The sequence below is a fragment of the Biomphalaria glabrata genome, chromosome 7 (genome assembly GCF_947242115.1).
Source record: "Biomphalaria glabrata chromosome 7, xgBioGlab47.1, whole genome shotgun sequence".
Lineage (NCBI taxonomy): Eukaryota > Metazoa > Mollusca > Gastropoda > Planorbidae > Biomphalaria > Biomphalaria glabrata.
This window is the reverse complement of record NC_074717.1, coordinates 18,235,823-18,263,396: the sequence shown is the minus strand read 5'-3', so window position 1 is coordinate 18,263,396 and position 27,574 is coordinate 18,235,823. Positions and strand designations below refer to the sequence as shown.

Sequence of the window (27,574 nt, the reverse complement as noted above, 5' to 3'; positions counted from 1 at the left end):
TATGTAAGTTTCGTTTTAAAAAATTACATCATTAAGAGTTGTCAGATCTAGTCAGAGATTCTAGATCTAGATATAGACTAGAGTTCTACATCCGGTATAATTGTTTTGTATTCATCAGTTGTTGTGTAGACGTCTAATCACTAATTTCGATTCTGCTTTCCGGCTTTCGATAAATTGGATAGATTTAGTCTAGACTCTAGTATTTCTTTACCACGGATTAGGTAGATCTACCACAGATTGAAATTTTAATACAGGTAATAATTGTAGATATTAATAATTATTATTAATCTAGATCTAGATAGTAGAAGAGTCTAGATCTACTCTGATTTTTCTGTCTCTAACTCAGTAACTGACTCTATCAACTCTAGATCTATCTGATTCTGGACTATCAAAATCAATACTATTAAATTACTATGACTATGCTTAAGTATGATCAAAATCATGACTATGTGACTGTCAGACTGTCAGTGTCACTACTACTAGTATCTAGATGATAGATCTAGATCTAATAACACTAGATCTAGAGTAGTTTATGCTATTCGGACACCTATAGTATAGGCCCAAATTTGAAAGTTTGACTTTGAAAGCGCATTATTTTACAATGGTTTGACATAGAAAAGAAAATGACGTATCAAAATCTTCTTTAGTTAAAGGAGAATAAGGATGACTACTTATATTTGTTCCCCAAACCTATATTTGTTATAAATTATATTTAAGGTCAAAGAGGCCGTGTGTTTTCATTTAATTCGGACACATGTGACCCACATTATTTGATTCCGGACACCATAATTTATTTCGGACAGTCTCTATATTTAGGCATCAATAAACTCAGATTTTAATTCTATATTAACATTAACTAAATTTTAAGATCCCCAGGCATAGCCCCTCACATGAAATCATTGCAATGTTTTCAAACTATGCATAAATACGAACACAAAAAATAAAAATATGAACACACTTATTCTACCAAAATTAGGTCACTGGGATAGTGATTTCTGCACCGACTTTTAGACTTATTTTATATTTGTTTATTTTATGTGTGTTGAATGTTTGGGGTTTGCATGATTAGATGTGTGTTGAATGTTTGTGTTTTTTTTTTTGTTTATTAATTTAATAAATTTCTAATACAGATGATCTTTTGTAGTATAGTAGGCCCCTACAGGTTACGATAGCCATTCTTGCCTTACTGAATCCTCTATATTCTCTCTCAATAAATCTAGATCTATCTAGTAGGTCTAGATCTAAGCATTTAACTTCATTCAATGTACCAAGCTCACTCCAAACATTTGCCCATTTATTCTCTATTTTAAAAAAAACAACAACAAACTAACAAATATAAGATCATTTTTATTGATGTCCAAAACTGGCTGTCCGAAATAAATTTTGGTAAGAAAATCGTAATTTAATTCGGACACCGTATTAATTTTTTTTTGGTATGGAATTAGAAAACTTGGCTTATGAATCAAATAAATTAGCTCCAAAAACAGAATAAATATTGCCGGGCTCATTAGTATAGACTTAGCCAATCAAAAAATATAGTCTTAACTCTAGGAAGAGGTAAAGTCATCCTGGTAACATAGGAAAAAACAACAACCTGACTAACAAATTTGAAATTCGTTTTTCTTACATAAAAAGACAGCTATATGGAAGGAAATTGGGTCAGAATCATTGGAAAATGGACAAGCACATTATACAGCGCGCTAGTTTTATAATACATATTAAAATAATTATTTAATGACCACAAAAAACAGCGAATGTCCGAATTCATGTAATGTCCGAAATATATAAACTACTATAATTAAATTAAAACTTAAGTCTTAGGCTTAGATTTTAGATCTAAATCTAGGTAACATCTAGACTACTCTTTTTAATCTATCGTTTATACACTTTAATACTAGACTATAAGTGACTATACTATACACAGTCTAGAGTTAGTAGAGTCTAGACTGACTAGACTCTAATTATAATATTTAGTGAAATTAGTGACTATACTATCACTATACTTATTACTATTGACTAAGACTAAGTCTATACTCTATGGTCACTATAGTTAATAGTCAATAATGAATAGTCATAGTATGACGAATAGAATATACATTACTAGATCAAGATCAAGTAGATAGTAGAGATGTAGATCTAAAATCTAATAACTAAACTTAAGTCTTAATACTAATTATGATAAATCTGACTTAACTGAAGTTAATTTTAAAACTTAAAGTCGACTTTAACTGTCTAAACTAAGTTTTACTAACATGGACCACTAACATAACTAATACTAGATTACTAGATCTATATAGATCTAGTTAAATTAACTAATTAACTGTTAATTAATATAGGTTATACATCTAGTCTTATTTTTTTTATAGATCTAGTCTAGATCTATATTAGACTATATTATATATAACAATAGTCAAGTCCTCTAGAGAGTTACTTTACATAGAGAGAGATCTAGATCTATGTATGATGTAGAGATCTAGATCTAGTTACACTCTAGTAAAATCTAGTTGTGACAGTTGTGTAGAGATCTAATTAATTTATAATCTACTACAATTAAAGTACAATCTACTAACTATTATCTAATCTAGATTTAGTCATTTTGAGTAGATCTGATCTAGATTCTATTAAGAGTATCAAAAGTAGATCTATAATAATTATTAATAATAATTATTTTATATACAATATATAGAGAAAATATAGATCTAGTCTATATAACCAGTGCTTTTTTTTTGTGACAGTACGCACCACGTCTTGCCCATCTGCTTCCAGATTGCGGTGCCATGTATTCCTGGGCCATTTCCTGTTTCCTTGGGGGTTCCAGGTTAGGGCTTGCCTTGTTATGTTGGATGCAGGCTTGCGAAGGGTGTGACCTTGTCTGGCCAGTGGATCATAAGAATCTTCCTTTCCTCAGGCAGGTATTGATGAATACCTGGATTTTTTCATGGTGATGATGGTGGTTCTTCAGGTTTCTGCTCCATAAAGTAGTATCGGCTTAACCATGATGTTAAATCTTGGGGGGGGGTGCTTATTTCCCTAGATCCACAGGTGTTCTTCTCAAGGCTTCTCAAGCTTTACCAATGCGGGTTCTGACATCTGCATCTGTCCCTCCATGGTGGTCTATGATACTGCCAAGATATGTGGAGCTTTCCACCTCTTGCATCCCCTCACCTTGGGCTGAAATGGGTGTATTGTTGGATGCCTTTATCTTGAACACCCTGGTCTTCCCTCTGTGTATGGTAAGACCCATTCTAGCTGAATTGTCTGTAACAACATTTATCTTTTCCTGCATCTGCAAAGTTGAGGTCATCTAGCTGTTTCCACAGTGTCCACTGTATACCATTCCGCTTCTGGTCTGTTGCTGTCTTCAAGACCCAATCTATGGCTAGTAGAAACAAGAAGGGAGAGAGTAAACAGCCTTGTCTCACTCCTGTTTGGACTTCAAATGCCTCTGTCAGTTGTCTGCCCTGCACTATTCTGCTAGTCATCCCCTCATGACTTCTTGATGATATTTGTCATTTTTTCAGGCACTCCATAGTGTCTCAAAAGTCTCCAGAGGGTCTGTCTGTCTGTCCACACTGTCAAAAGCCTTCTCATAGTCTATAAAACTGATGTAGAGAGGGGAGTTCCGTTCCAGGGACTGTTCCAAAATTATGCGTAGTTTTGCTATCTGATCTGTGCATGATCTCTCCTTTCGAAAGCCGGCTTGTTGGTCACGGAGATGTGGATCTACAGCATCTTTTATTCGGTTTAACAGAATGCAGTTAAAGACTTTCCTTGGAATGGACAGTAGTGTTATCCCTCGATAGTTGGGGCAGGAACTAAGATCGCCTTTCTTTAGGAGTTTGATGAGGTAGCCCTCCTTCCACTCTGGTGGCACTTCTTCTTTTTCCCATATCTTGCAGAAGAGAGGGTAGATTAACTTCACACTAGTATCAATGTCTGCCTTTAGTGCTTCAACTGGGATGCTGTCAGGTCCTGCAGATTTGCCATTCTTCAATTGCTTGATTGCACTGCAAATTTCTTCCTTGGTGGGTGCACTGCACTTGATAGGTAGGTCTCTTGTAGCTGGCGGTATCTCTGGTGAGTTTGCAGGAGTTGGTCTGTTAAGAAGCTCCTGGAAATGCTCAATCCATCTCTTCTTTTGTCCTTCTTCATCTTACCACGTCACCATTCTTGCCCTTTACTGGTCTCTCTGACTTGGCAAATTTTCCATATATAACATTTTGATGACTGAGTACAGGTCTTTGGTGCTGTTCTGAAGGGCTGATTCTTCTGCTTCTTTTGCCAGTGCTTCAATGTTGTTCTGTTTGTCTGTCTGATGCTACACTTGACATTCCTATCTATTTCAGCATATTCTTTTTATGCTTTTCCTTTTGCTGCCCTTGTTTTACTGTTGTTCACGCTTGCTTTCTTCTCTCTTCTTTCCTTGATCTTCTGAAGAGTTTCTGATGAAATCCACTCCTTGTGGGTGTATGACTTGGGACCCAGGATTTCTTGGCATGTGGAGGTTACTGTTTCTTTAACTTTCTGCAAGGTCTGTTCTGTCTCCTCTTCTAGCAGCTCTTCTAGGAGTGGAACTTGTTAGATAGGGTGACTTGGAATTCTTCCTGTTTTTGTGCACTCTTTCAGTGCAATGGTATTGTAGTGTTGGCATTGGCTGGGCCCACTTGTCCAAGTCTTCTTCAGTTTCACTCGACAGCACAGAAGATGATGATCTGAAGCAACATCTGCTCCTTGTCTTACGCGTACATCCTGAAGAGATCAAGAGATCGACGGAACTTCTTCCCAATACAGACATGGTCTATTTGGTTCTCTGTTGATAGGTCTAGTGACATGGTCTATTTGGTTCTCTGTTAATAGGTCTGGTGATATGGTCTATTTGGTTCTTTGTTGATAGGTCTGGTGATATGGTCTATTTGGTTCTTTGTTGATAGGTCTGGTGACATGGTCTATTTGGTTCTCTGTTGATAGGTCTGGTGACATGGTCTATTTGGTTCTCTGTTGATAGTTCTGGTGACATGGTCTGTTTGGTTCTCTGGTGACATGGTCTATTTGGTTCTCTGTTGATAGGTCTTATGATATGGTCTATTTGGTTCTCTGTTGAGAAGTCTGGTGATATCAACGTTGCTTTGTATATTCTTTGTATGGGAAGACAGTTCCTCCAATCACTAAGTTGCTTGTGGCACACATATCTGCAAATCTCTCTCCATTTTCATTCATCTCACCTAGTCCATGTTTTCCCATGATCTCTTCATATCCTCTGTTGTCATTGCCAACCTTAGCATTGAAGTCGCCCATTATGATGAGGATGTTCTATTTTGGTCTGTCATGTAGGATGGTAGTCAGCCTGTAGTAAAAATTGTCCTTCTCCTCTTCACTGTCGTTTGTTGGGAAGTAGCATTGGACAATGTCTAAGTTAATCTTCTTCTGCACTGTGTGGAATGTGGCTGATATTATCCGTGGTCCTTGTGCTTCCCTACTCCCTGGGTGTGTGTCGCCTCTTGCTTATGTCCTGAGTATAGAAGTAGCTCACCCGCAGTCAGTCTTTTCTGCCCTGAACCAGTCCATGTAGACTCACTGGTTCCTAAAATGTAGAGGTTGTACCTTTTCATCTCAGCTGCCACTTGCGCTGTCTTCCCAGTCTCATACATGGTCCGAACATTCCATGTACCAATGGTGGTGGTGGTTCTGTTTGAGATGATAGTCTTCGGCCTGTCAGCTTCCAGATGACTCTGGCTTTCACTGACATGCGTCATAAACCTTCCAGCTGGAGGTCCATCTTCTCCCAGGTCCGTGACTTCTGTTGATTTTCTGTTTGGTGTTTCTGTAGCTAGCGCATCGAGAAAGCTAAACAAAAGCAATTAGCAAAAATATTTATGATCGCACAGATGTATCATGTCTAGGTCAATCATGCATATAATTACGTAACTGATCCAAACTAATTGATACAATTACACTTAATATAAGCATTGTTTTTTTTTAAAAGTATTTTTGATGTTTTTCTTGTTAAAATTCTGAAAACTGCATAGTAAAGACACATTCCAGAAGCACACGTTTCTTTCTAATCTGGTTTTCTGAATTAACATAGAAATCCAATGAGTTAAAATTGTTTTAATTAGAGCTTGAAGTCTCTTACATGTAAGCCTAGTTAACACGTGGACTTTTTACCAGCTGTGTAATCGCTCATTATAGTTCTATTTACTGGGAGACATGTGGCTGTGAGACATCTAGTTTATATCCTTCTGGTAGAGTCGATCTAGGTCGCAGAAATTTAGTTCACGCTACTGCACTATGAGGCAACCACGCCTTGCAGTTCTATGCTCGTGTGTAGAGGAATCAGCCAAGTGAAGACATGTTGAGAGGGCGGGACAGTTGAGCTCTTTTAGTTTCTATATAGTATATTAAATAAAAGTCTTTACAAAAGACCATCCAATAGGTGGTCTTGTAGAATAAGCCTTAATAGGGTAAAGATGTTTACAATCACAACTAATCTACTAACAAAAGTAACCAAATAGTTGTGGGGCAATTTGTTTGTACTATTTGATAGATAGCTCACTAGATATTGTTGCTAAATAAAGGCAACACCTGGCAGTGGTCTATACTTTTGAAGTGCCTTGTAAATAAAATTGTATTACCTGTGCGAAGATCAGAACAGACACACTTTATCGTGTGTGTGTTTGTCCTGCAAGTCAGTGTTGTTGTTTGCTCACATTTTATAACAAAAATCCCAGTGTGTGTGCTGCTGTAGGGGTTAGATTTTTCTGATGGGTTTCCTAGTATGGGAAAATGTTTTATTACTCAAGTAAGTTAGTTTAAACAGTTACTTTTGGGGACAGCGCTGTCCGAGTTTAGTTAACAATCAATGCGCTACAAAGCCGAGGTCATCATAAGTTTTTTTAAAAAAAGGGAAAACAATATTTTAAAGTGTACTCAAATAAAATTTGGTTGAAACACAAATTTAAGTAAGTCTAATAAGCTTTATGCCTGCAATAAATTGGTGTCATTATTAGTGTTCTTATTCAATGAAGAATAAAAAAAAACAACAGAATAATAACAATTGAAAAAAGAAGCGACTTTTGTAACAGAAATCAAAGCTCTTTCTTTATTACATCCTGGCAATGGTCACAACCATCGTTGTCGTGATAAATAAACTTTTTGTCCTTGTGTCTTTATGTCTTTATCACATTAAAAGATATCAGTGCATTTTCAAGTACTGACGATGGTATGAACAGTTTTGGAGCTGTAGATGGGTGTGTTCTTTTGACCAACTGATGAGGCTTTTCCTGGCCCAATTCGACTTGAAGCTTTTTTTTCAGAGTCGTCTCCATCGTTTCCAAGTAATTTGCTCCGAATGTTTGGCACAAAGTAAACTCTACATGGATCTAGAAGGTTGCTGCTTTTCAATCAGTCAAATAGAGTTCCAACGTTTCCATCTTCTTGTTGAGTTCTGGAAGGAAAAACTTGTATCTCTTGTACATAGGGATGGAGTTAGGCAAACAGAATTTGGAAATCTTTCTATTATTCTATCAACATTATCATACATACCTACTTTAAAAATACCGTTAGTGTAATAGTCAATGTCTTTGTGACAGGCTCTTGTGTTGGTGTTTTAGTGACAAGTATACACAGAAATAAACGTCCATCTGTTAATGTCTAATAATAATTGTTTGGGCTGATCGAACACTGACACTGACTTATCGATCTGACTGTATTGAAACTTGTTTCTACCAAGTATGATCAGGAGATGAGAACGTAGTCTAGTCAACACACTGTGAAATCGAGACGACTTTTGTTTGTGTAGATATCAAGAATATCTGTTAGTGACCTCAGTTGTGGACACTTGTAAGCCAAATATCACAATGTTTAGAGCATCTATTTGTATTCTTATCGTTGAGGGGAGTCCACAGAAACATGGTATTACACTTTCTCCTTGGCCTAATTAGCCAGGACATTAATTTCTGACTTGGAATGTTGTATATTTTCATGCGGGAATCTTGTTTCCATCAACTTATACAACTGTATGACACACACACACACCACAGGCTCAATTAGGCTCACACATTCCAAGTTGAGAGTTACTTCGGTACTTGCACTGCTCTAGTCCACCAATAAGCTTCTGAAATACCGTACATTTGTTCTCCTGACTGGGTGTAGACTTAGTCGACGCCAAGAAACGCCGCCTCGCTCCCTCACCCAGAACTGCACATCTGATGCACAAATATTAAAATGCAGCCCGGGAACATACACGACTCACTTAGCTACACACCACAGGTGTGCGTGAACGTGTTAGGCTGGTGTGTGTTCTCCCCTGGAAAATCGCTGCACGGCAATTTATTTCTTTATCTATGTGAGGCTGAAACTTTAGGGAAATAATTCTGTAGAGATTTGATTTTTTGGGTTTGTTTGGAATTGAGTGATTGAAGGACATTCTTTTCTTCTTCTAACCGGTAAGTGAAGTTTGTTGGTGTGTACAATGTAGATCTAATCCTGTCTTCAGTACAATCTGTGCTACGTTGTGGGAGGAAGACTTGTCCTGAGTCCGCTACACTTGGCACACATTCGAGTACAAGGAGGCGGCCTAGATCTAGACAGCCAGTGTTTACAAGTGAATGCTTGAATTTGTTGTTTTTTTTAAGGAACTTAATTTTGTTTATTCTAGATTGTCCCTGTTGTACTGGTGTCTGCATACAACACACATATACTGATCTAGTCTTAGAGCTAATTTTGGATTAGTGGCAATATTTTCGAAAAAAAAAAAAGCTTTCTCCATCTTGCCTTGTAAACATGCTATTGGTTTATTTAGTTGTTAGCTTTAGATATTTATATAACATCTAGATCTTGTACTCTCGTTTCAACTTATGTGGCCCAGTTTATATCCAAATGGAGATTTTAAGATTTTAAATCTTGAGGAAAGGAAAGGTAGTTATGGCATTGTCAAGCTGTAGTTATGTGGTTATTGTCAAGCTTTAGTTATGTGGTTATTGTCAAGCTGTAGTTATGTGGTTATTGTCAAGCTGTAGTTATGTGGTTATTGTCAAGCTTTAGTTATGTGGTTATTGTCAAGCTGTAGTTATGTGGTTATTGTCAAGCTTTAGTTATGTGGTTATTGTCAAGCTGTAGTTATGTGGTTGTTGTCAAGCTTTAGTTATGTGGTTATTGTCAAGCTGTAGTTATGTGGTTATTGTCAAGCTTTAGTTATGTGGTTGTTGTCAAGCTTTAGTTATGTGGTTATTGTCAAGCTGTAGTTATGTGGTTATTGTCAAGCTGTAGTTATGTGGTTATTGTCAAGCTGTAGTTATGTGGTTATTGTCAAGCTGTAGTTATGTGGTTGTTGTCAAGCTGTAGTTATGTGGTTATTGTCAAGCTGTAGTTATGTGGTTATTGTCAAGCTGTAGTTATGTGGTTATTGTCAAGCTGTAGTTATGTGGTTATTGTCAAGCTGTAGTTATGTGGTTATCGTCAAGCTGTAGTTATGTGGTTATTGTCAAGCTGTAGTTATGTGGTTATTGCCAAGCTGTAGTTATGTGGTTATTGTCAAGCTGTAGTTATGTGGTTATTGTCAAGCTGTTGGAGTGTCTTTAATGGAAACGTGTAGTGATGTTTTTATTGTAAACTTGTTGTGCCTTTATTGTCCTTTTTTTTTCAAACATCTATTAGTCATTGTTACTTTTGTAAGTTGCTCTGATGCGGAAACGCCATCTGTTGCCTATGGCCTATAATGAGTTACACGTTTGCCTTGTTTTGTGTGAGCCAAACATTTTGTCGAGTGTAGATATTAATTCCCTGATTAACACTTACACATAACTGATTATTTAACTAGAGATTTCATTTCAACTGGAGGCTACAGTCTTGTCCTGGTTATGGTGTTGGTATGCTACTAGAACAAAAAACAATTTTTCCCCTGACACACATTGTCATACATCGTTGATAGTTTGTTTGATGTGTGTCTCTTGATGTCCTTCACACATAAAGACAACTCAAGAGAAATGTATGACAACACTTATGAGCTCACCACTTCACTGCTAGTGTTGATCTAAACGATAAGAGACACCATGATTCTGACCTCATCATTGTAGTCTTCACCTTATTTAGTCATGCGGTATTGAAAAGTAGCTTCAAGTCATCGCAATATGCCGTGTTAGTCAGGTTTGTCAGTTGCCCAGCAGTTCGCCCCCTGAGCCTTTGTACATGACTCGCTCTACGTCACACGCGCATCCAAACATTGATTGCTTTTGACGAATGTTATGAATGGCCCAGCATGTTAAATATTAGCTTCCAGTCCTATCTAGTTATCATGACAACGTGATTTCAATGCAAGTCCAATCGTAAAATTCTTCTAATTAATGAGCTATGTGCCTTTTTTTTTTTTTGGTTGTCTGTTAGCTGCTCGTGTTAAAAGACTTCAGTTAGAAATCTGTTGTATTTCTGAGTTCTCCTTTTCTATTCATTATTTTGTCATGCGTTCACGAGTTCTAGAATTTGGACTTGTAAAGGAAACGTCTCTCCGTGGTTTCAATACATATACCAGTTGAAGTTGAACAGAGAAAGTGTCAGTCATGTGTGTTATCAAATGTCTATTGTGTCCAAGCGTCGTCTCCTCTGTAGTCCAATAGTATGGAGGACGGAGTAGAGAAGATTTAAAAAAAAATATATCTATCTATATATATAATTCTCTTCTTCTCTGAACAGTTTAAACGAGAAGAAGTAAAGGAAAGATCACTCTCTTAGTTCTGCGGATAGTCCACGAGAAAACAAGAGGGGGGGGGGGGGAGAACACGTGAGTATTCACACGTCGCTACGGCTGACTGCGACTGGACTGTCAAACCTTGCTCGCTCCCATCACCCTTCGTCTTGCGGGAGGTTTGGACTAAAAAGTAAACTATCTTCAACTCTGAAGGAACATCCGAAACATGTAAAACATTTTACAAACAAACATTTTACAAACACTAAACAGCAGGGCCGCACTTAAGCATTGTGGGGCCCTGTTCGAATTACCGAATGTTTCAATCTATCTTTAAGAATTGTTGACCTCAAGTAATTCTTCATTACTTTGAGGCGCGAGAAGCTTCTTTCACCTGATTACACAATTTCGGGAGATTTCCAGGAGCTCCTGGTAAATCGACAGGAGGGCGAGGGAAATGTGTTTTAAATTATAAAATGGTTTAATTTAATAATTTATACACCTTGAATTAGCGCGGGTCCTATGAAAGTGCGGATCCTTTGAAAGTGGGGGCCAACTGCGGTCGCATAGGTTGCAGTGGCCTAAGACCGGCCATGCAAATAGCGGCGTATGTTACGCCGTCGGTTGACTAGTATATATATAAACAACCCAACGCTATTTTTTTACAACTTATTTATTATTTCTGACCATGACTTCTCTGGCCCTATCCTGTATAGTTATGTTTCTTGTCTTTGTTTACCCTCCCCCCTAGCAGACACACATAATAAACGTTCACACATTAAGAGCCATGTATATATTTAGGCCTTATGTTCTATAGCGGCCACCGAATCGGGGAAGACTTTTATCGGTTTTGTTCTGTCAGTCCGTTACGTTTAGATCTCAAAACTAGACAAAAAAAAAATGAAAATCCGATATGTTCCTATTTTCAGCTTGTTCCGTTGCAACTGCTACTTTGTACAAAGCTTATAGGAACTTCGTCTGTCTGGGAGAATTCCTTGACATGATTTGTCTCCCACTTATTCTCGTGTCAAGTTGAAATGTTGTTATTCATAGTGAAAGACACTACTAGTTTTTGTGTGGAATGTCTGTCCGTCCGTCCCGTTTATAGCTCGTAAACTAGAAAAGATAGTGAAAATCCGACACCATAATATTTTAGACCATTCAAAGTTCTGAAGCAACGGCTACTTTTTTCTTTTCTGAAAGCGAAAAATCTCATTTTTAACATATTTATGCAAACGGTTTTAGATTTTTTGTCAAATTTTTTTTTTTTACATTTGTATTGCTAAGTTAAGTAAGTTCTGTTATACTAACTAGTACATTTACACAAAAAAATAATTACTTTTTTTAAGAGAAAAATCTATTTAGTATGCTTATAAGTTGGACATAATTTAAAACAACAATTAATAAGTAGTTTTTCATATTAACGTGTGAACTGCAGCGTTACTCTACGGCAGTGATTCCCAAAGTGGTCTATATGCGTCAAAGGGAGGTCACCCAAATCACCCCTAACTCTAACCCAATTTCTCAAAATATATCTTAAACTTTTAAGAGTATCTTAGCGTGTTCGGATATTAAACTCTCAATTCTTTTTTTAAATGTCTTTTGGAAACAAATCGAAGAATGTCATCCAGTGCGCTTAGCAGGACTCACATATAATTAAGGGGAGGGGATAGCATGTCACTACCATTCAGGAATCTGACTTGTATATTCATGAAATAAGCAAAAATATTATTTTAAAAAATTCGCTGAGCGGTGTTAAAGTTCATACTAAACACAATAGTATAGTAGAGTGAAATAAACATTGTTATAAAAGCTACGTGCTTATTAAATTATCATCAAATTCTATCTCTCGCCAAAACGTCACGTACCGTTAATTTGCGTATCACTGTCGATATAGTCACTGAAAGTGTTTTGTAAACAATTAAACGAAATAATAATGTTATAAGTAAAGCGAATGCGTGAATGTAAAAATAATATGAATGGGGCTATCAAAATAGCTAATCGACCTAAATTGTTTCAAAACAAAACATTTGGTTATAGGCCTACATATATTTGATTAAAATATGAAATGAATAGACTTTTTTTTGTATGTTCATGTGTTAAAGTATAAAGTAGATCTATCATCTTTGAATTAGATCTTGAGTTAGACTAGTTAGAGATGGTCTAGATCTAGACTAATCTTGAGTTAAATATTGGCTTGGATAGAGTTCTTTCTGCACTTGCGTGGAGGCTTCGCTCTGCGCATGCGTGACCTTTTTTGCTAGATGTAGGGAATCATGAATGGAACTATTAAAATGTATATCAATACGACTTAGCAGCTATAGCGAACGAATGTATGAAAAATGTTTTAGAAAAACAAATTTGATTGGGGCTGTTGATAGGTTCGGAGATTTTTGCTGAAAGTATTGAAACCTTTTTTTTTTTTATATGCAATGTTTACGTAACACATAGCACTGCGGGACACACATTTAGGCCCCAGATGTAAACCTAAGACCTAAAGAAAACATAAATAGAAACAGCAGCAACGGCTTTGACTAATTCAGAAACAGCAAGCACTAAATATATATGTATTCATTCACGACTTCATTTATATTTTGATTATTAGTAGCCCAGAATTTTAATATTAGTATCGCGTTGTCAGGTGTAGCCCAGCATTTCTCTGTGTTAGTATCATGTTGTCAGGTGTAGCCCAGCATTTCTCTGTGTTAGTATCATGTTGTCAGGTGTAGCCCAGCATTTCTCTGTGTTAGTATCGTGTTGTCAGGTGTAGCCCAGCATTTCTCTGTGTTAGTATCATGTTGTCAGGTGTAGCCCAGCATTTCTCTGTGTTAGTATCATGTTGTCAGGTGTAGCCCAGCATTTCTCTGTGTTAGTATCATGTTGTCAGGTGTAGCCCAGCATTTCTCTGTGTTAGTATCATGTTGTCAGGTGTAGCCCAGCATTTCTCTGTGTTAGTATCATGTTGTCACAGACTTGATTTCAGTCAGTGCTGAAAATCCAAACTCACAAAACATGAAGATGCAAATGGAAGAATGCTCTTAAACTGATTGCAGGATATAACGTAATGATTGAAATCCAAAACACATCCAGGCTTTTCTCGGCATAACTTGACTTAAGAACTGCATCGTTTTTTAAATCAATGAGGTGCTCTGCTTCTTCAGCTGTCAGATTTGTAGCTTCATTGTTTCCAAATGGATAGCTGACCCATCCATACTCTTTACTGTTGGAAAGTAATGCTGCAATGCTGACTGCAAGTGTGTCAAAGTGCCAAGAATTTCGGAGGTGATTTCTTTATTTGAAGCAAATTCATTGTAAGTAGGAAAGCAGTCGAAGACTCCTTTCGAGATCTTATTCTGCCACACAGACAATTTTTCACCAAATGACTTCAGTTTTTGGGATACAGTGATGATGGTTTCCGATGGTCCTTGAAGACGTAAATTCAATGAATTTAATTTGTCAAATAAATCAGAGAGAAATGTCACCGTAACCCACCAGATCTCGTCATGAATAGAAAATCCAAAGTCTTTTTTTTTTTCAGCCTCCAAGAATGAAATCAGCTCAGCCTTGAGCTGGACGACACGCTTTAACATTTTTCCCCTGGAGAGCCAACGAACGTTGGTGTGATACAGGAGACATTTGTAGTCTGAATCCATTGCTTCACAAAGCTCTGAGAAAAGTCGGGATGCAAGCGGTCGAGATTTGATGAAGTTTACAACTTCAATCACTTGATCCAGAGCAGACATCAAATCTTTCTGTAAAAACTTGAAGGCAAGAACTTCTCTGTGTATCATGCAGTGAACAACTAATACATTTGGATTTTCTTGACCCACAAGAGTGACGAATCCCTTTCTATTTCCCTGCATGGAAGGACAGCCATCGTTGCAAATGCTGACACAGTTTTTCCACTGTAGTTTGAATAGCAAAATGTTTTCGTTCACCACTTTGAAAATATCTTCGCCTTTGGTCGTAGTTGGTAAGTCTTTGCAAAATAAGAATTCGTTGACTCATTTTTCATCCTTTATGAACCGAATAAAAGCTAGCAGCTAACGTTAGTGGATTCATCAACTTGAAGAGACCACAGTAGAGACACTTCATCGTCAGTCACGTCGAAGTGTTCGCAGACTTGATCTTGTAAATCTGACGAGACAGTTTCTTTTGACAAAGGAACTTTTTTAACTTTTTCGGCGGCATCGGGTCCAAGGATAGTTTCAACAACTATTGCTAAAGCTGGTGCACGACTGATTGTGTGTGTGTGTGCTTTCTTGCGTTTTGCTAATAACCGAGCAACCTTATAACTTGCAATCAATCCCTTTTCTGGCAGCTTTAGCTAGTTCGTAAGTTTCTTAGCTTGTTTATTGTGTTAAGCCCTGATGTTTTCTAAGTATTCCCTCGGTTGCGCTTTTACAGCTGGATGTTTTGTTTCCAAGTGTCTCTTCAATTTGCTTGGAGCAAGCGCCTCAGAGTTGCATTGCAGATCAAACAGAAAGGCAATGGAACATCTTCAGGTCCCGAAGATATGAAACCATACCCGATGTAATCTTCTTTGTACCTTCGTTTGGTTCCTTGCGTTTCATTGAACGCTTTCGCAGTTTCATTCTTGCTAGCGTAGTTCTCCATGGATAATAAATAACGCTTATTGATAATTTGTTACTATTAGCATACACCTAAAAACTTTACATGAAACTAATCGCTTATTATTATCGTTACCAATTCAAGAACTGCTATGCGTCAGCTAAGGCGGCCTACATTTGAGTCATTATAATAATATATGTATAGTGGACAATTCCATAACTTAAAGAGCTAACAACCCTTTCCGTCACTATGGAGCGATCCACTACTATTACTGATCGTTACAAGTGGGGATGTCATCGCAACGAAAAATAAAAATTTAATAGTAGGCAGACCTGTGTAACGCTGCAAGTGTGGCGGTCTGAAAACTTCCGCGGCACACCTGCAAATCTTTGGCGGCACGCTAGTGTGCTGCGGCACACAGTTTGAGAAACACTGGTGTAAGCTTTTAACATGACACTCGATTCTAAGAGGCTATCATTGTTTAAAAGTTAACCTTGGCTTAACAAAAAACCCACCAGTTTGAACAGCGGAAAGTCAGAAAAGTTCCGCGACTACATCCGTCTGTGACCATCTAAGCAACCTATTTTCCTCCCCGTAATTAATAATTACTTACCGACTCCAGCAGAATTTATTATTATCTAGTTTGTTGCTTTTTTTCACGCAAAAAGTTTCTGAAGCATTAGTTACGTTGATTAAATGCAAAATTTTACACCATAGCAATTACAATACATTACATAATTTACTGTAAAACGGCCAATAGTTAGGTACTATGTTTTGGAACAAACATAAGGCTTACAGCCTTATAGGCGGACGAGCCCGTTAGCTTTAAGTGGCACGGTAATGGCGCCCCCCCCCCCCCCCATATGACACTCGCAGAGGGCCCCGTGCTCTGCTAAGTCTGCCTCTGGCTATTTGCATAGTGGGGAGATTACTATAAGTCTCAGGCTTCATAGACCTTCGACCCTATGTAGAAATACTTGTCTTGTACATTTCTACACAATGTAATGGAGAGTGCCTTATGTGCACTCCCTCTGTTCTTTGGAACCAATGCACTCTCATGTAAATAGGACATCAAGTGCTAAAGACTGAGTCACCTTAGAGAATAGTACTGACAGTGTGTGTGTGAGTTACAACTCCATGTCTCACCCTCTCTCTCCAGCACTTGAATGTATACAGACACACCTTTGTAGTGGGTGGCAAGTACACACTGTCTTCCACTAGCACACATTGCCCTAGATTCATCTCTTTGTGTTAACCTTTAAGACTGCTATTGCATTGCTCTTGTTCTAAATAATAGATTTATGGCTAGACACACACCTGATAGGCAAGCATAACAGATTGTTGATATTTGTACAGCTCAAACCTTTGCCATTAATCTATCCATTGAAATGGAAATATACTTACTCTGACACTGTGGGTCAGTCCTACTCACACATAGTACACATAATGTACAAAGCTAGCCCATACTTAAAGTATAATCAGTGTCTTTAAGTTGACCAATATGAAACCACTGGAGTCGACGTGTATCAATTCACCCTGTCTTTCTGGTAGAGATTTTGAATATGCTTTTTCTCCCATACCCATTCTCATATCAGAGTGAACATTTACACAATTATTTATTGTACCTAACTAAACATGAAACAATAATAAAAAAAAAATTACCAATTAGTTCATTAATTACTAGTAATTTATTATTTTGTTTGATAACAAAAATGGAAAATAACTTCTGCAATATTGATATAGTTGTAAAATGTGGAGTTCATACCCTTAGATAAGATTATTTTTTTTTACTTATATTTTCCTTTTTTTTTTTTTTTTTTCAAACTGTTTCTTTCAGAGATATTTTCTCTGACTAACAATAAACAAAGGTTTATATGTAGTCAGTTCATGAACTAAATTAATTTTCCCTTCCCAAAGAAAAAATTCAGGAATTATTGTTTAGACCTATATAATGTTAGTTTTGTTAAACTGCGTTAACAAGAGATGATCTATTCTATAAAAAAAAATCTAGAGGCCTACATATATATTTGTTCATAATGAAATGAGCAAAAGCTATTCTATTGTGTAAACTAAATGTGTTCTATGACACATTAGATGAATGTCAATGTTTAAAAAGGATGATCCTATTTTGTCCAGGAGATCCTCACTGTGATCCTCACCAACAATGTCTACCACAGCATATGAACACACAACAGAGACTCATTCAGGTCCAGCACCCATTAGACCTCACCCAGAATATGTGAAGAGTACCCCAGGATTGCTGAAGATAGCAGAAATAGTAAGAAATAGCATTGTGCTTTATTATTCTTTCTAGCTAAAGCATATTTCAACTAAATGAAATAATGCTTTTTTAATGATGTTTTGCTATAATCAATAGTAATAAAAACTGTTATAGGCTTTTCTTATTTTAATTTATTAAATCACTCAATTTTCACTTTAACTACCAACTGTCAACCAAATGTGTAAAATATAACATTCAAGTTTGTCTTGTAGCCAGCACAATGGCTCAATGTTTGGAAAGTTTATTTCCTTATTTAGAGTTTGATACCCACTAGATCATATTGGACTGGCTGGTGTTCTAATATTTCACTTGTAACATCTTTATTTGACTAAGTTCTTTTATTTAGTCAACATTAAGTTCTTTTCCTTATGGTAGGATTTATCAAGACCAAGTAACTTGACATAAATTTTAAATACTAGGCTCTACATTTTATTTTTGTGAGCACTTCCAAAGATACCTGTTGAGAATACAGCAATAATATTACACTAACCACTCTAACAATGATAAAGATGAAAAATTAAAATTTTATTCTTTGACTAGACAAATAATCATCCAGTATAACACTTATGAAATGGTGAGGACAAACTCACTACAGCTCTTTTTAATTGATTCATTTATAATTAACAATGAAAGTGAATTAAAGAAAAAAATGTCAATAAATGCATTTATGTTAGGTGTGTTTTGGGCAGTATTATCTATTTACAACCGAAATGATTTGACTAAAATATATACATTCTGCTTTTCAATTTAGCTCTAAACATTATGATTTTGTTGCATATAAACATTATTTGTTTTACCAGATTAGAAATAAACTTTACAAGAGTCAATTTTTGTTGGAATGCTTTCAGTAGCAGGGCACCAATATACTTAATTAATGTGTTTATTTTGAAAAAATAAAATGTTGAACATATGAAGAATCTAACCTCTTCCTATCTCTGTCACAGATTCTTTCTGTTTTGGTTTTGATTTGTGCTTCCATTGACTGGTGGTACAGCATAGGAGGAGGCTGGGTTCAGTTTGTAGCTGCTTCTGCATTGATTACAACAGTTATACTCTTTATTTTTCACTTTTTCAACCTCATCAGCCGAGTGACTGTTCGCTGGAACTTCATTGTAAGTCTTGACATTTTGTTATTAGTATTGCTTATTAAAATAACACTTTTTTTCCCCTCACTGGTATAATTTTTTACAATATATTTCTTGTCTTATCATGTTAAAATCTTTTATTTTACGATTTTGAAATAACGTTAGCTTTAAAAAAAAAAGTTATTGGGCAAAGAAATTATTAAGTTAATGACCACATGTGGTAGGCACTAAAAGTTTGCCCATCACTGGGTTAGACCATTTGTACAGACAATAGAGTCAGTATCACACAGTCAAAGTCTATTTAGATCTTTAGTTCTACGTAAAATGAGTAGGGGCATGATGGCATTAAAAGTGGGCCATCTGAGTACCTGCCCACTGGGCATTTGCCAGAATGCCCTTATAACCAGTCTGCCCCTGGTAGGCACCTTTTTTATAATTTTACAAAATATGGTTTAATTAAATTTTGTAATTGCTTTCAATTTCATGGATCTGAATATATTCCAAAAGGACTTGGTGTTGAAAAAATGATTTTGCATCTTTCAATTTTTAGGTGGAAAAAAATATGCAAAAGCTTTACTTTGATTCCAATGTGTTAAATATCTTTCAAGTACTGCACCTCAAATTTATTACTTCTTACACCTTAACTTGATCCACTTTCATAAATATGGAGTGTATTGTTGAGTAGGTTACTTTTATTTAGAAGTCATCAGTAGGATTGCATCTGATGTCTTTTTTTTAAGATTGCTCTTTTAATAAAAGAAGCTCCTCACTGGGTTGGTCATGTTGCCACTTATTTATATTGAGAAATAGAACTCATGAATCAACTGTTACAATGTTCATCATTTTTGGTTCATAAATAATGTTTAATAATTTTGAAGTTATTATTTTATGACACATTAATCCAATGAGCACTGGTAGATTATCTTTGGGGTCACTACCCATTAGAGAACCTTGGTCCAAATTGTAAAATGTTAAATTTGTTTAGAAGTAGTTTTCTTTCTTTTAATCATATCAAATACTTGCATGGTGTGTAATGTTATTTTCTGTTTATCATCATTATATATTTACTTCTGTTTAGCTGAAATGTTTCATAATCTTTCATTGCAGGAATATTTACTTCTGTTTAGCTGAAATGTTTCATAATCTTTCATTGCAGGAATATTTACTTCTGTTTAGCTGAAATGTTTCATAATCTTTCATTGCAGGAATATTTACTTCTGTTTAGCTGAAATGTTTCATAATCTTTCATTGCAGGAATATTTACTTCTGTTTAGCTGAAATGTTTCATAATCTTTCATTGCAGGAATATTTACTTCTGTTTAGCTGAAATGTTTCATAATCTTTCATTGCAGGAATATTTACTTCTGTTTAGCTGAAATGTTTCATAATCTTTCATTGCAGGAATATTTACTTCTGTTTAGCTGAAATGTTTCATAATCTTTCATTGCAGGAATATTTACTTCTGTTTAGCTGAAATGTTTCATAATCTTTCATTGCAGGAATATTTACTTCTGTTTAGCTGAAATGTTTCATAATCTTTCATTGCAGGAATATTTACTTCTGTTTAGCTGAAATGTTTCATAATCTTTCATTGCAGGAATATTTACTTCTGTTTAGCTGAAATGTTTCATAATCTTTCATTGCAGGAATATTTACTTCTGTTTAGCTGAAATGTTTCATAATCTTTCATTGCAGGAATATTTACTTCTGTTTAGCTGAAATGTTTCATAATCTTTCATTGCAGGAATATTTACTTCTGTTTAGCTGAAATGTTTCATAATCTTTCATTGCAGGAATATTTACTTCTGTTTAGCTGAAATGTTTCATAATCTTTCATTGCAGGAATATTTACTTCTGTTTAGCTGAAATGTTTCATAATCTTTCATTGCAGGAATATTTACTTCTGTTTAGCTGAAATGTTTCATAATCTTTCATTGCAGGAATATTTACTTCTGTTTAGCTGAAATGTTTCATAATCTTTCATTGCAGGAATATTTACTTCTGTTTAGCTGAAATGTTTCATAATCTTTCATTGCAGGAATTCATTTACTACTGTGTGTTTGTTGTTCTCTATGTCATAGCTGCTATAGTAGCAGCAGTCAGAGCTCATCTTGCACCATCCATTGTTGCTACTGCAGTAAGTAACTTATTTTTTTTTAAAATCAGTATTGATATCCTATACTCTTAAGCGAGCAATTCTTGTATGTATGTATATATATTTATATATATATATATATATATATAAAAATTTTATTTCGAAAACGGCTCTAACGATTTTCTTTAAAATTTCACGGTATGTGCATAATAGTGAGAAAAAAATTCTCAACTCATTGGCCACATTGGGAAAACTCGAGATCGACCGTTATATCGGTTTGAAAATGCCTCATTATCGAAAAATTAAGTTTGGCTAGAATGTTTTATGAATGAAAATTTTCCATGACGTAAACGGGAAAAACGCTGCTTACGTCACTAGGCTTACCGCAGTACACTAAAATATTTCTTTGCAAACAAGAACAAGTTTTAAAGAATCAATAGACCTAATTAAACATTTGCGCACCATCTTACTGTAGATTGATTTATTATAGAACTATGAAAGAAAAGTAATGAAATTAAATGTGCCGATATATGATTAGTTATTGTGTTTTAAGTGCTTAATAAGTTGTTTACACTTTAATTGTGTAGAGCGGTGTAGATATCTTTTACTTTGTTGTTTATTTTGCTGCTGACCTCCAGCTGTCTCGTTCTGAGGTTGCATGCAACCATGTGCTCTCTTCTATGTCAGCTAAGTCAAGTTTGCGCCATAAGCTGGTGTTTTAAGCGTTTCGGTGTTACGTCGCCCACTTTTTAGCTCACCAAAAAAGACTGCCTTTGGCATGCGTTCGTCTGAGATTCGTCTCCCATACAGGATACTGCTCTGTCCAGCGTAACTTTCGGACTTAAAGAATTCCCTCTATACAAAGGCCGCGGATACACATTTGAGACCAAAAGAAAATTTGCTGCCGTGGACAGACGCAGACGCTAAAAGAAAATCTTAATCGAGCACCGCGGACAATGGTTATGCTTGCCTTGGATATGGCAAGATATGTAGGTCACAGCTGCAATCCTCATTAATTTTCGGACTCTAAGACAAGCCTTATTATTATTATTATTATTTTGCTGGTGAATTATTACCATGTGTTCATGCTTCGGTGTCTACTGTCCTGTACCAAAACAAAGGAAATGGTCATAACACAGCTTCTCTACGCCTTACTAGCTCACACTAAACATGATATCTAGCGAGCGGTCAACGAGTTTGCTTACGCTGCAGCCTCTTTTGATTTAATTATAAACCTCGGTAAAAAGCTTGGAGTTAGGGCGTGTTGACGGAAAGCCCAGGAGAGATCTGAATGGAGGGATGTGTAAAAACAGGTCATAGCACCACTGGGATGGATGGATGGCAAAAGCCGGTATGAACTTCTTATAGTCCGACAGTCAGGCTGTGCAGGGCACGTATCCCGTATGGGTAACGAGCATATTATTCGGCGTAACAGAGGTGCCCTACGGAAACGTTTCTTTAAAAAACTAATGCAATGATTTAAGACTAATAAGAAAAAATGAGCCATTTTACTTTGTCACTAAGTGCATGTTTTACCCTATAACGTAGAGAAGTTACACTGCAAAGACTTTCTTCCAAGCCAATAATAGTAAGCCTACAATAGTTTTACGCAAAAGATGGATTGCAAAACTTTAAGACGGACTTGAGCTGTAGTTTTTCTAGACTGTAGGAGGACTTAAAAGACTTTAAATTTAATCGACATGTTCAATTAGGCCTACAATTAGAACTAACAGAACACTAAAACAACTCTTCAGATTAGTAGTCTTTATCCGATCGTTCATTTTCGTAATTACAAGAATATTCCCAAAATGACTTCGGGTATATATCCTTCCTTAACAAATTATTCATCCGAGCGAGGCTCGGTCACCTAATATTCTTAGAATAATACTATCACATTGATCTAGTAAGTACAGCACAGGGAAATGACCTTGAACCTGGTTACTACCACAAATGGCAATCTGCTTGTTATGTTATTGTTTCTTGAATGTATTTAAGACAGATAACAAGGTGGTTTCTGGTTCACAGGTTCAGTGGATTCTTTTAACTAATAATCTGGAATTCTTTTATGTAATTTTAATATTGTGAATCTATTGAACAAGTTATTGTTATGGATTATTAATTAAAGTGTTCAGAATTTAATTTTTGGATTTGTTTTGTGCTTTATCATGTCATTTTATATGAGGACAAGAAACTGCTGGAATTTTAATTATTATTATAACTATCTGGTCATGTGGAATTGACTTCAAACTGTCAACACTATGGTTTTATTTGGAACCATGCCATCTTCTACTATCCTGAAGAGGTTTGGCCTAGAATGTGTTTTCTTTATTTTTTGAATTATAAAACAAAATAACGCTACACTCATTCAAAGTAAATAAATAACTCTAAATCTTCCACCAAACCTGTGAACCAAAAACCACCTTGCTATCCATTTCACTCTGTTTTAAATACATTCAACTTCACAATTACAGCACAATTACAGCACCTTAAGAATCAGATACTTCAACTTTGTAGAGACTTAGTCCATGACATGTTCAGCCTTCATTGTTGAATTGTTTTATTTTAAGAATTAATATGTTTGAAATAATATTTTTGAATTACAAAGGATCAAATAATTATTTAACTTATCTTCCTGGTTTGTAAAGCTTAAAATTAATAGTTATCTTGTAGCCTAAATTTACATTTTTAATCATTTTTACAAAGCTTAAAGCAACTCACTCTGTCTGTTTGTCTGGTAAAAAGTTGGGAGACTTGACAAAAACAAAACAAAAAACATCTAGTTACTAGTTATTGGTGATAAATTATTTTGTTTGATATCAAACAAGGGAAAGAAATCATACTTGACAGATGTGGTGATATAAGTTTAATTATTCCCCTTGAGGAGGCTTGAGCCATGAGTGAATAAGTTTTTTTGTTTTTTTTCATGCATTTTAAAAACTATCAGGGTAACATTAACTCATATACCCCCCCCCTCCCCCTCATCCCCTTCCCTTCTTGTCCCAACTGGTCTGAACAGTGATAGGATCATAGCACACAGAGAAAGCTAAAAGTAGGAAATTGCTCTAAACAAAAACCATTGGTAAAAATATTTCTAATTGCACAGATTTATTATTTTTGTCTAGATCTATTACAAATATAATCACATGACTGATCCAAAATAATTGATACAATTACACTTAATACAAGCTTTGCTTTTTAAAAAAAGTATTTTTGATGTTTTTCTTGTTACCAGTATATACTTCTCATATTTCTCTTTTCATTCCTTTGCAGATCTTTACATTTTTGGCATTGGCTGTCTACGCCATAGACACATACTTGATGTACAAAGCATGGCAAACTATCCAGCATCCATCAACCGGTGGTGCAGCTACAACAACCACCACCACTACTACCACTTATGAGACCAGGACCCAGTACTGAGGTGCTAGGGCAACAGAGATGTCTTTTTATAGTTATTGCTGTAGTATGTTTCTATCCACTTCTGGTGCTTTGTTTCATTGAGTGTCAATTTGTTTATGTGTATGGTCTCCGTCAACTAGTTTAAGCTCTGTATGTTAGTGTCTTTGGTAAAAGGGAGAAATATATTTTCAATGCTCACATTTGGCTTTTTGAATAAAGTTTAGTTTTTGGATACATTTAAATATTAGAAATATCTTGTAAGCTTTAAATTTGAATTAATATTATCTATTGGTCTCTTATAATAATTTGTCAACTTTAAATAAAGGTAACAAATTTCAGATTTCTATGTTTTATAAAGAGAAGAAAAAAAAAGCCAAAATGTGGTAAAGCACAAGCTGCCAAGCTGAAGACATTGGACTTAACTTTGAAGTGAAAACCTTGTCAGATGACAAGCCAGCGTGTACTTGAGAAATATCAGGAAAGTAAAAGCAGATTTTGAGTAGTGGAGATCTCAGAATACCATTGTAAGCCAGACAAACTGTTCAACTCTGCTGCTCTTTACTTGCTCTAGAGTTTTAAGACTTGTCCAAGTGGGATAATGTAAGCAATGTTATTATAAATTTGATTGGCATAAAATTGTCATACTGTTTCATTAACAGTTCTGATTAATATGTTTATATTTTTTTGTCAGATTGTAAGATGCTTTGTTTTAAATGTTATAGTAAATGTCCCATCCTTTAGATGTGTAAGTGACTTTAAATTGACTTTATTTTAGTTTCAAAGGTTCATCTGAAGATCTGGTCATATCTATTTATTATACAAACATCTTTTATCAGCATCTGTTTTTTTTTATATCTCATTTTGAATTCTTTTTTTTTTTTATTATTTATTGTACACTACTTTACAGTGCTTTTGTTCAGCTAATATTTAGAAACTAGAATCATATAAAATGTATGTATCTTATTGCATGTGAACACAATGAATACATAAGCTGCGTTTTATTATCTCTAGTTTCAATTCAGTACTGAGATTATAGTTCATCTTTTTTTCTCATTTCTGTGCAATATGGCTTTCACAACCACACCTTTTTTTATGACATGACCCTTTACATTTGTTCAACATTTATAACATTTATTGATGACCAGTAGTTCAAAAAAACATCAATAGAATTCATAAAAAAAGAGTCAGTATTTCCACTTTTTATATGACTTTATTTTCATTTGTTTAGGATCGACATAAAATTTTTTGTCTTAAGTTTTAATGCCCCTAGAGTCCAGACTTAAATTAACTTTCTTTATAAATATATTTTGCATTTATACTTTCAAACAGCCAGCATATTTGCCAATTTACAATTACTATCTAAGTCATAATAGAAAAAAAGTTTCAGAATTTTAGTTTATTGAGCCTGAAAGTCTCCCATGAACATTTGCTGCTTTTAATAGCAAATAAGTTGTCTGGGTTTTTTTAATTCAAAGAAACACAGTGGAATCCAAAATAATTCAAACTTGCACAAGTCTGTTGCATGTTATTAAAATTCCTTCCTTAGTTTGTTTTCTTCTTTGTCCCTATTAAAAAAGTGATTTATGCCTAGTTTGTTATCTCAGTTCCTGATGATTGGAATAAAACATTGTACATGTCCATACTCTGTTCAACTGAAAGGAACATCACATTTGCTGCAGGGCATAGGCAAAAAAAAAAAAGGCCCAAGAAAGCTGTTGCAGAGAAATATAGTATTCCAGCAAATCCTTTGCAAACATTCAATAAGAAATACATTTGACAACTTCTGTAACTTTATATTATCATGTCCATTGTCAAACTTTAATGCTAGTTCTTCTAAATGATAGTGACTGATGTTCCTTGTAACTTTGAATTTGTAGATTTGACTGTATTTCAAAAATAAAATCAAGCATTTTGAAATAACTCTTAGCTTTCATTGTTGAAACCTTGTGAAATAAGTTGAATGTATTGCAAAGTTCTTCCAAACTTGATTAGCTAGCTGCATGCTATTTGAAATATGTGAGCTTTGAAGTTAAACTTCTACCTAAGTTTATTGACTGTGTGATACTTTGTCATTATTTTTGTTCACTTGGTTCAAATGCATCTTTTTAATTTTTCCCTTTACATTTTGAACAAATTACTTCTTCTGTCATTCCATTCTATTTCATCACTCACATTATTTTCTGCAGCACTTCATTGATATATATATATATGTAAACATTTTTTTTTATTGTATTTTAGGTTGTAATCATTGTTTTTTTAAGTTTATATATTCCATTTGATGTATCTGATATTTAGTTTAGTTTATATTATCTATCTATATATATACATGGATGTATATCCATCTTTAACCTACATGTGAGTTGTTTTAATGTTTGTTATGCTTTGGGTGAAATGGAAGTGTCATTTTTGCATTCATTTTTTTTTATATTGAATTTCTACTTTTGGTCAATGTACTGCTGTGATTAGATTGAACTAGTTCTAGTACATCTGTAGTCATGAAAGGTCATAAAAAAACAACAACTAAGAAATTAGAAGATAGATCATTTCTTTTAGTTGTTTAATACAATAGTGCCATATAGGCTTTGTGAACAGAGTAGACATAGCTGTATAGAGGCATTAGAACAGTTATTTGTTGTTTGAGACATGGTGTAGTCCTACATGTCATATCAATATCTTGCCAGTTTTATCTTTGCTATCTTTATTTTATGTTTTTATGTAAAGTAGTTTAGGATTCATGAGAAGGTTTCAATGGTTTATAATCCAATTACAAAAATGAATGTTGTTTATAGCCATCTTTTGTTGTTTTTTTCTAAATTTAATAGGGTCTGCACAGATAATACCAATAGTCATTTCTATAGCTTAAAACAGCTTATACATTGAACACATTCTGTTCAGTTTAGTTAGAAACACATTTACATTTATAACAAGTACTAACATTTTACAAAATGAACTTTGATGTTCTTGACTTGTATTATAGAGAGTACTAAAGCTCTGCTACCTTCAACTCCAATGTAAAAGGTCTCATTCAATTGAATGCCAGTGTTCAGTTCATCTATAAGTAAATCATAAATGTGAAATTAACTCCTTGCATGCAGTTTTCTGTGATATATACACCCCCTTTTTTCTGAATTGACAGTTTGAAATGGTTTGTTAAACAATTATTATTTGTTTATATTAACCAAGTATCTGTGCTTGCACCCTTTTTTATTTTCAATATTGTTTTGAAAATGATTTAGTAGTGATGTTTACTAATTTTAAGAAAATTAATTTTACTATTAATCTATGCTACTATTCTTTAATGTTAGTATTAATCTAGGCTACTTTTCTGTTGTATATGAAAGTAGAAAATACATTTTATTGTTCAACTATTAAAGAATGGTGTGTTCCAGACAAATTGTATTGTATTACCGGTACTAAAACTATATCTACATCAATTAAAATAAACATTAACTCATTGTAGTTTA

The 27,574-nt window shown here is 35.0% G+C and overlaps 1 protein-coding gene across 2 annotated transcripts; it reads left to right on the top strand.

Moving 5' to 3' along the window:
* The first annotated feature begins 76 nt into the window (after positions 1–76).
* On the top strand, positions 77–27,574 carry LOC106054895 (CKLF-like MARVEL transmembrane domain-containing protein 4). 2 transcript variants are annotated; one of them, XM_056035322.1, is made up of 5 exons: positions 77–254; positions 17,387–17,528; positions 18,476–18,643; positions 20,655–20,753; positions 23,982–27,574. In XM_056035322.1, the coding sequence occupies exons 2-5, from the start codon at positions 17,415–17,417 to the stop codon at positions 24,129–24,131; spliced, it is 531 nt and encodes a 176-aa protein (XP_055891297.1). In that variant the 5' UTR covers positions 77–254; positions 17,387–17,414; the 3' UTR covers positions 24,132–27,574. The 2 variants fall into 2 exon arrangements, with proteins under 2 accessions (XP_055891297.1, XP_055891298.1); XM_056035323.1 differs by lacking the exon at positions 77–254 and adding an exon at positions 8,251–8,444.